The sequence below is a fragment of the Actinia tenebrosa genome, unplaced genomic scaffold, assembly GCF_029948245.1.
Source record: "Actinia tenebrosa isolate PJP-AT-01 unplaced genomic scaffold, QUT_ActTen_1.0 PGA_scaffold3__52_contigs__length_22856419, whole genome shotgun sequence".
Lineage (NCBI taxonomy): Eukaryota > Metazoa > Cnidaria > Anthozoa > Actiniaria > Actiniidae > Actinia > Actinia tenebrosa.
Genome location: NW_028292580.1, coordinates 16,498,960 through 16,508,686, shown reverse-complemented (window position 1 = coordinate 16,508,686; position 9,727 = coordinate 16,498,960). Strand labels below are relative to the sequence as shown.

Genomic DNA, 9,727 nt, shown 5'->3' with positions numbered 1-9,727 from the left:
CGCAAAAGGAAAACCTGGAAAGAGAATTGGGGCTTACCACCAAGGAAAAGGTAAAAAGAGCCCTTTTGAAGTATGGCGTTCCGCTGGCATTTGCGGTCGCTATTAGCACCGTAGTAGGAGTTATCCTATCCGCGCTTAAGGCTACAGGCGCAGGCGTAAAGAAATTAGGCAATGGGCTGGCGGACTTGGGAAAAAAGATGGCAGCCGGTCTTCCTGGGCTGCTGGGTTCGGTTGTTTCCTTGGCACTTAGGGCCGGCGGAGAACTGCTAAAGTTCGTGGGGAATAACGTTTGGATCTTGGTCGTCGCTATTGGAGTGGTACTCCTGAAGAAGATTCAGGGTTAATCTTATCTGGGTACGTTACTGGGGGCTTATCCTTGTCGGGTACCCGAGGCGTTCTCGGCTTGGGATAAGTAAAGATAGTATTCGCGCCGCCTCGATAATGCGGAACTAACGGCAGCACGCTCATGGTGCTAATGGGTTTGTGGTTCCAGGCGGCATCGTCGTTTTTATACACACCATTTATCACTACATAACCAAAGTTTGATCCGTCGCTGGTAACGTCGTCAGGAAACACCTGCAGCTTAGCATACTTACAGTTAACTACCACGTGAAACGTAACTGGTGTTAGGTTTTCACCGCTAAACTTGTTTGGCTCCATCGAAAAGTGAGCTACTCTCCTATTGCTCGAGGAAGTTCGATAGGGAGTTAAAGGCTCGTTATTCTCATCAACAAGCCTAAACCCCACGTTTGCGCTTACCAACGTACCAACGTTAATGGTGCAAACGACTAACGCAGGACCTCCAACTTCAACCCACATCCCCACATCGAACCACTCATGTTTGTTGTAACTCTCTGACCCTAGGTAGTGGAGGTAACGCATTTCGCTTAAATGTGGATTCATATATTTAAAGGCTAAGCACCGTAAGAGTGCTAATTGTCATGTGATTATAAGCCTTATTTCTCTGATCTTCTATGCTATTTATGCAAACGCTCCCGGTGTCGTCTACGCGTATCTGCAGCTTTACCTCCCCATGGCAATCGGCAACCATGTGTAAAGTCCAAACCGATAAATTTTCAGCGCTACTCGTCGGTGGTTCTGCGGAAAAGTGTGCTGGCTCCCTGTTGTTCGTCTTCGCGCGCATTGGCCGTAGTGCGCCGTTAACATCACAAAATCGAAACCCAATGTTAGCATGACTCGCGGAACCGAGGCAAATGCTACAAAGGATTAACTTCTTCCCTGAGTAGTTCAAATTCACGGACATGCCCGTGACATCAACCCAAGATGCTTGGGTGTATTTTTTCTCGCCTGTGTAAGTCGTATAAACGCAATCTACTCCAGCTACGTAGGGGTTGTTCATCGCCATATATAATAACTCAGACCAACACCCGCGGCTGCTAAGCCGGCTTTTAGTAAGTTATGGTCGTATTCCTCGGGTATCGTAGGCATAACATGGGCCTTCTTTGATGGTTTCTTAACTACGGGTAGCTTCGCTTCGTGTGACTTTTTTGGCTTCTCTACGAAGTGAGGAATGTTCCTAAGAGTGTCAGAGTTCACGTCATTCACCCCAAACTTCATATCCTTAGTAGCTCGCTGCAGCTTGTTGTTATAACCCACAACGGAATTGGTGTTAATAACCAAATTACTTGGCATTAACCAACAACCAGGCGACAAAGCGTAATCCAGTCGCACTTTAGACTGCTGCACCGCTAATTGATATCTCTGCACCGATTTAGATATGTCATTTTCTATTATTGCAGACTCAAATAAAGTTAGGAATTCTTGTTGCGTTTCCTGTGAAGCGCCTTGGGATCCAACAATGGGGTTGCGGGTATTTACCTGCGCTCCCAGGATGCAGTACACGAATGCTTCTATGCTACGGTTAATCCTGGCTAGGTTTCTTAGACCTTTTCCTTTCATTAACACGAACGGATCCCAAGTGCCGGGGTAGTTTGTTTGAATTCTAGTAATTAATGAATTATTGCCCTTATCACCACCCATATCGCTAAACTCTAACTCATTACTTGGGTATTCCTGATGTCCGTAGTCGGCTGGCTTCTCACCATTGACACCCCAAACATAAACTATGCCTAGTCCATGCGTCTTACCCTCCTTATAACGAAAGTCTTCTTGCTGTGGTTTGAACTCATTAATTAACCTTTCCAGGGCTGCGGCGTCATATCGGTTATTCATTGGATTAAATGCCTTATCTCCCGGTAGGGGTGCGTTAAGCTCCTTCAACAACCTCCTTACCGTAAAGGCAACGTGAAACTGCATAATTGGAATGTGAAACATGTCCGCGGCAACACCACAACCTTTAGTGGCAGCCCAAATAGCAAAGTCTAACTGCTGCGGCCAATACCGCATATTGGGCCCTGCTAACCATTCCCTGGCCTCTTTACCCGACGTATGCTTCAACATCGTATTCTTATAGATATTTCTTAGTATTACGTTAAATGATTGTTTACCCACTGAAATCTTCAGGTGCGTTACCAGCTTTTCGAAGTTGTTTACACCACCTTCAGCATCGTAAAATGGGTAATCTTCCGTGGTTAATAATAGATTCCTTGGAAAATTAGGTGCTTTATAAACGGGCTTATGAACGGGTGTTTTTGGGTGTAATTTTTCCAATCCCTCTTCCAAATCCTTATTGCTGTAAACTAAGTCATCATACTCTTTGAAGTAAATCCCGTCAGATCTGCTTTCAAACTTCGAGGTTACTGCTTTGGGATACAATTTCTTAAATGCTTCCCAATTCCAGTGGCTGTTATGTGGTTGCTCCTCTATGTTATTTCCAAAAGCGTCGTACATTAGTATATAATGGATGTTATACCATCAGCACCTCCGCTTTATCCTGATTTACCTAGGGAGGGACCTAACGAATTAAACGCCGAGAACTTCCGCTTGAATAAGGCAAATCTAATCCTCGCTTACTTGGAAGGGCAGACAAAACACTATGAGGAGGTCAGGAAGAAATACGTCAGAGCCCGGAGTACGCTACATAAGATTGCGATAACTTCAGGATCCATATCTGTTGTGTTAACGGGCTCCGGCGTTGCTACTTCGCTTACTGGGCCGGGAATAATCGTTGGAGTTCCTTTGGCCGGCGTTGGGGCAACCTGTGGTATCATTTCGGCTTTTGCTACGGGTATTATGAAACAGTTGTCAAGCAAAATATCCAAGCATGACACGACAATAGCTCTGTCAAGGGCTAAAGTAAATACTATCACTGACCTCGTCTCAAAGGCTTTGCGTGACAGAAAGATAGACGACGTAGAATTCTCGCTTATCTTAGCTGAAGAGGAAAAGTACGAGAAACTAAAGTCGGACATAAGGAATAAAAAAACAGTCGTAAAAGATCTTTCCGAGGAATCTCGCAAAAAGATCTACCAGGAGGCAAAAGAAGAGCTTCAAAGAAAGCTTGCTCAGTAAACATCTGCTTCGAAAAGAGCGTGACGGGATTCTATTTACATATTGAACGTCAGTCTAGAAATTACGCGTAATATAAATTCAGTGAATTATTACGCGTAATATAAATTCAGTGAATTATTACGCGTAATACGAATTATTTGGCGAATTATTACGCGTAATATGAATCATTTAGCGAATTATTACGCGTAATATAAATTATTTGCATAACCTTATTTGGCAAATTATTACGCGTAATATAAATTCATCGTATGAATTACGCGTAATATGTTATTGTCGCCTCGGAATCCATCCTAACAGGGGGTGGTTGGGGTCTATTTTGTAAAATATTTCGTAAATTACGTCAGGATAATAAGGAATATCCTTATCCAGCCGACAAAACATCCACTCGGCTTTTGTCATATCAGAAACCTCAGGAATAGACTTACCGGTAATTTCAGACAAAAGATAGGGAATAGCTTTGTAATATTTCCCTAGTTTTAATTTTTTCAATGTCTTCCGTAGGCTTTGTGGGGTTGGCTCTTCTAAATGGTCTATGATTTTCTTCTTTACTTCGTCGCTTAAATATACCGGTCGATAACCTTGGATATGACTCATCCAGTCCCTAAAGTATTTTATTCTTTTGTATGGGGTTTTCTTACGACCTCCATTGGCGTAATACTGCTCTCTGGTAGCATTTGGTACGGCATTACGAATATTCTTACCACACTCGTAACACTGTGCTGACGTGTCGTCTTCTATTTGCATTTTCTTACCACAACACCAAAAGGGTTCTGGCTTAGGTACGATAACTTTAGGTCTTAGACAAATTATGCAAAAGTCGTTAACGAACTCTTTACATTCTTCGCACTCCATATATAGACTAATATATTTAAGTGCGCTGTTGCCCTCAACCACACTTGGAGTGGGGGGTCGTCCGTAGGTGGATTTTTGATACGGATCTTGCCCGTGTTGAGATTGCGCTGGAACCCCCATTCCCTATACTACTACTTGACCAATGTTTTCCAATATCGACCCTTCATATTATTGCACTGGTGCACTGGGACTAGAGGAATTCCTGATTCAGCGCTGAAACCGCTTCATCTTCCCATTCATTATCACCATCCACTGTTAATGTAGGCTGATGAACACAGACGAATGGGGAGCGGGAACAAACGACATCGGCCAATACTTGCTGATCGACCTGAATGGAGTTTTCAAACTGACTGGAATTGCCACTCAAGGACATACCCAGAAAGAAAATACAAAATACCTTACCGCAGAAGTGAAAATAAAGACTTTCAGTTTTACGAAGAAAATGGCGTTGTCAAGGTTTGTCAGTAGCGAAAGTGGTTTCTTTTGTTTATGTATTGAGAAAGCAAATAATTTTACTTTCGATCATGATTATATTCAGGTATCATTGTTCCCATCCCCATCTCAATCCCCGGCCAACCGGCGGCCATCAACCATCTACCATCTCATCGTTCTCCCCCCTTTCCCTATCCCGCATTACCCCGGGATCCCCCACCTCCCCATCTCTGGTCATGGCCCTAGTCATCTTCCATCTCTCTATTCCCCATCACAAGCCTTATCGATTCGTTTGTCTCATTTACTCCAGATGTTTGATGGAAATGTTGACAAGTCTTCAGTGGCTACCAACTCCTTCACCATTAGTTTTGTGGCTCGACATGTTAAGTTCGTATCGTTGTTCAGTCATGGAAGGGGTGGACGGCAATGAGAGCAGAGCTCTATGGATGCCCAATCAATTCCATGCTACACTCATCAAACAATAACAAGGAAACCCAAAAATATTTCGTTGTCTATCATAAATTCTAAGTCAAGTCCTGCATGTTTTCGATGGAATATTGGTTGTTTCGATTGCGCCTGCTTTAATTTCCACTGCAACCAAGCATGCATGCTTTTCTATTCTTCGATTGCACGTTACGTCATCGACCTCGCGGTGGAGCTTTGGTACCATTTGACACTGACACTTATTAGCATCCATGTTAACGGCACCAAGATGGCCGCCATGTTTTTGTCTTTTGACTCTCTTGGGAATGCTTTAGCAGTGTTAATATTGCACTGGATCTTTCTGTTCAATTCTGATATTCTTTAGGATAAGTTTATAGCTCAGAAAAGGATCACGATTAGAGGGCTTTTAGTCTCACTGTTGAATAGTTAAAATAAATAAAATAAATTTATCTAACTTAGATAACTATTTAGTTGACGTCACCTAATATAGCAAAAGCGCGCCAAAGAACGGTCATGCTAATCCGGGGGGTTGTTTTACCAGAGAATGAGTGAATAGACATTCATTTGTATCATCGTTTCTCCCCCTGATCTCAGTAGCTGTTTACTCGTAGTTTCAAACTTAGGTGACGTCAGCTAAGATAGTAAATAACTTATCTAATTTAGTTGACGTCACCTTTTCAACAGCGAGACTAAAAGCACTCTAAGCCAGACATATCAAAGCATGAGTTATAAATCATTGTTAACGATGTGCATAGAATCAGTTCCCTGGGGATTGTAGTAGTGTATGAATTCCTCAAATGAAATCGCCATGACGACAGCGTGATGTCACTAAACTTTAATACTCCAGTTTTGAGTTTATCTATTTCGTGCAGAATATTTATGTATTCCAGTGAAGGTCCGTGGAATTTCAAAGTGTTTGTACTGTTTAAGTCATGCATTCCTTACTTTACCGTTGGTATTTGTGAATATTTAGACACTGATTCGAGGCTAACTCTGAGTAAATGAGTCTGTAAACAAGAAACACAGCGGTAATTTGGAACTCGAAACTTGTCTAATCATTGTCAGCTGATAATGTAAGATCCATCCTGATTGCAAACTGTTTCCACGAGGACTGCTGAGTATAGTGAGTAAAAATTACCATGTTATAATACTTTTTTAAAGAATGATATATTACAAGTTTATAGAGCTGGTTGCTTACTGGCTGCAACGGGTCGCCATGAAAACAGCGCGACGTCTTTAAAGCGTAATGGTTTTCCTGTGTAGTCATTGAAAATCCTTCATCATACCGCCTTATAATGTTTGGTGTCAGTGGTTTTCAATCAAGTAGATTGGTGCCATGCATTTCAATGTTGCAGGAAAAGGGTGCGTGTGCACTTCAGTACTATCTACAATTAATTTGCCGCTGACAGTCACGATCGTAAATGTTACGTTTCTTAGCAACGGACCTTCACTTTTGACTATCAGTCGAGGAACATCAATTTGATATCATAAACATCAAGTATAATGAAATGACCGTTGTTATGAAGGTATGACACAAACTCTTTCAACTATTGAAAAAAAGAGCTCCGATATATCATGTTGGGGGGGAAAGGTTAGCTTTATATTGGCGTTTAAATAACAAAAATGATTTAAACATCCAAAATAAAGATGGAACATGAGATAAAACAATTATAATCGGGAATAAAATGGTGCGGCACTTCTATTCTAGAGATCAGCCCTAAGGTGATTCATTATTGTAAATAAGATTATGTTGATCGAATACAGTAATGTATTGCCGCGTTTCTCTGTGCGCCGAAGCTCAATATATCGAATACACTAATGTAAAAGCTTTAACGCGTTTTTCTAAACACTATATAAAAGCGTACCGAAATATAGGTAATACATCTGCTCTGCGCGCGACACAGTGAATACAGAATCTCAGAAATGATACGACCAACCATACGTGTGCTACAGCGCTTGAAAGAAGCAAAAATAAAGTAGACTGGTTAAATTATTAGTCTGCCGTTCCGGGAAAATCTCATATATGTTGCTCTGCGCAGAGCACTGTAGTATAGTGAGAACCGAACTTCAGAAACAATATAAAATATGGCTTTATTCATATCTGTATATGTGCTAAAGCGATAGACTAACGGATCAGTTATTATTCTACGGGGAAAATATCATTGCAGTCTTTTTGCGCGCTAGACATCGCTGTGTGGTACGGTATGGAATTGACAAAAAGCGCCCTTATTTTACATATATGTGCTACAGCTATAGACAAATAGCAGACCAGTTATTAGTCTTCCGTGGAAATACAAGTGGAGCTTTCCCTGTTCAAATCGTATGTTTGTCATGAATTTGCGCTTCGTTGTGCATCTATAAACTGCATGCGGTTCACCTGATTGCATTTATGTTTTCAATTGACGAATTACGTACTGACCGCGATCGAAAACAAAAACCTGTCCTTCTCATGCCCCTTGATAATTTATACAAATTTGCTTTTTGTATAGACGATTTGGTTGGATCGTGAATATATAAACTCGTTTCACTGATTGACATTTAAACTGTATTAAGTGACATGAAGTGATGTCCGTTCGTACTTAGGTTTTTTCGCTTTTCCGTCTATGTACTGATATTACTTCTCTTTTCCAAATAAGCTCTCTCCCTCGACAAACACGATGTAGATAGATACAGTAACAATCAAGAAAAATAACGCTCCGAGAATATATGGTTCATAAGCGCTCAAGATATCCTTCCACTCTTTTGGGTTTTCTTCCCTCAAATCGTTCGCTCTGCTGTTATCGACATAGTCCGGCCTTGAATACACAGATATTTTTCTCTGTCTTTGGTTATTGTTTGTATTAGAAGCATGGTGTATTTGGCTGTTTCCCGCGCTTCTTGTCTGGGAGACTTTCCGTACGTTTTCTGTCTGCGAGATTCCAGTTTCATACAATGTAGAAACACCGTACATTTCTTCTCTGGAAATTTTCCGCGTTTTTGCGACTGAATTTTCTTCTTCTCTTGAAACCTTTCGGCCCGACCTCGAGAATAAACCGATTCGTCTTCCACACGTCGTCATTTTCTCGGTTTATGTTTCCAGTTTTCAAGAGAGCAATGAAGACGCAGGTTGATTACAGTGAAGAGCAAGTTCAATTGTACATGGTGTACAACATAGTGAAGGAACCAAATCAAACTCTCACTGAATAAAAACAATCAGTTTTCCTCGATATATCCCGCTGTTTGTTGCTTATCTCGATCAAATACTCCTTTTGTAACACCTCGATATTATAATCACAGTTTCCACAGCAAATACGTAAATAATTTCTAGACTTAGAATGCAATCCGCGATCGTTAAGACAAATTACTGACTGAATTTGTATGCGCCGCCTCTTTTATACTCTACTATACTTTGCCCATATCCATACATATATTTATTTATTTATTTATATCGCTGTTAATTTATACCAAATAAAAATACTCGACGGATTCATGAATATTTAACACCAAAAACTGACTTATTTCAGAAAAGGGTGTACGCACGTCTGTTTTGAAACGAAGACGGGTCAAATAGTTCCATTATCGCGGACGGAAAAATGATCCCCAATTGAATAGACCAAAGCAGGTTAACTGTCTGAGAGGATCTAAAACTGTGATAAAAATATCAGAAACAGGCGGAGAAAAAAGACGTATGCAAATTTATATGGTTTTTCATTTACAGTTGAGCAGGAACTTTTTTTTGTTGAGCAGTGTTTACACATGAGTAGAATTGTTTTTCGCCTTGTTTCGAGTGACATGGTCAAATTTAATTAGAAATGGTATTCTTTACATATTGGCTTTAGAGTTCCTGGAATATGATGTGTGTGTCTCTCACTCTCAGTTTCCAACGTATTCCCAAGCAAAATGACTAAGTCTAATGTCATTATTTTTTATAAATCTTTCTCAAAATAGCTTTGATTTTAGTGAGTCATATATGGAACTTTTGGTGACTTCCTGAAGCGAGCGGATGTCAAGCAAAGACTGGAAGAAAAATTGACATAAATTTTTCCCCAAGCAAAATAAATATAAATTTCACTTAATTTGACCCATTCAACGTTAACTCCTCCTACATCACTCTCGAAAGAAAATTCTACTTTTAACGATATATTTTTTTAGTCTTTTTTGTCTTAATTGGTTCAAAGCATATGGTCAGCGAATTTAGATACTAAAATCGAACTGTTTGCGGTTGCCTTCTCTGCGATTCCTTCGGGCAAAAAAGTTAACAAGTCAAGAGCAAAAATGATAAAATTTTAGGAAGGAACTTTTTGAATATATGAATAAACAGGGTGGGTTATGTTATAGGAAAGATGAATGGAATTAAAAACTGAAATTTAAAGAGAGAACAACATGCATGGATTTGTTGTTGTTGTTGTTGTTTTTTTTTTTTTTTTTTTTTGTTTTTTCCTTTTTCCCTACGCTCATTCTATTTTATTGCTTTAGCTCGTGTAATATTGAATTCGCGGCTAAAAAGACATTATTATCGCTAATCACCACAACGGCAAAGTACGACAGCGGCCGGCATGCAGTTCGAATTCTTAACTTTCGACGATTC

At 40.4% G+C, this 9,727-nt stretch overlaps 1 protein-coding gene across 1 annotated transcript; it reads left to right on the top strand.

Annotated features, from left to right (window-relative positions):
• Nucleotides 1–2,820: 2,820 nt before the first annotated feature.
• Nucleotides 2,821–5,999, top strand: LOC148908748 (uncharacterized). Its single transcript, XM_089034833.1, has 2 exons — nucleotides 2,821–4,740; nucleotides 5,027–5,999. The coding sequence occupies exon 1, from the start codon at nucleotides 2,821–2,823 to the stop codon at nucleotides 3,430–3,432; it is 612 nt and encodes a 203-aa protein (XP_088890959.1). The 3' UTR covers nucleotides 3,433–4,740; nucleotides 5,027–5,999.
• Nucleotides 6,000–9,727: the final 3,728 nt, after the last annotated feature.

What these genes read in the sequence shown, in the direction of transcription:
- LOC148908748 (XM_089034833.1), top strand. Translation starts at nt 2,821, where the DNA reads ATGGATGTTATACCATCAGCACCTCCGCTTTATCCTGATTTACCTAGG.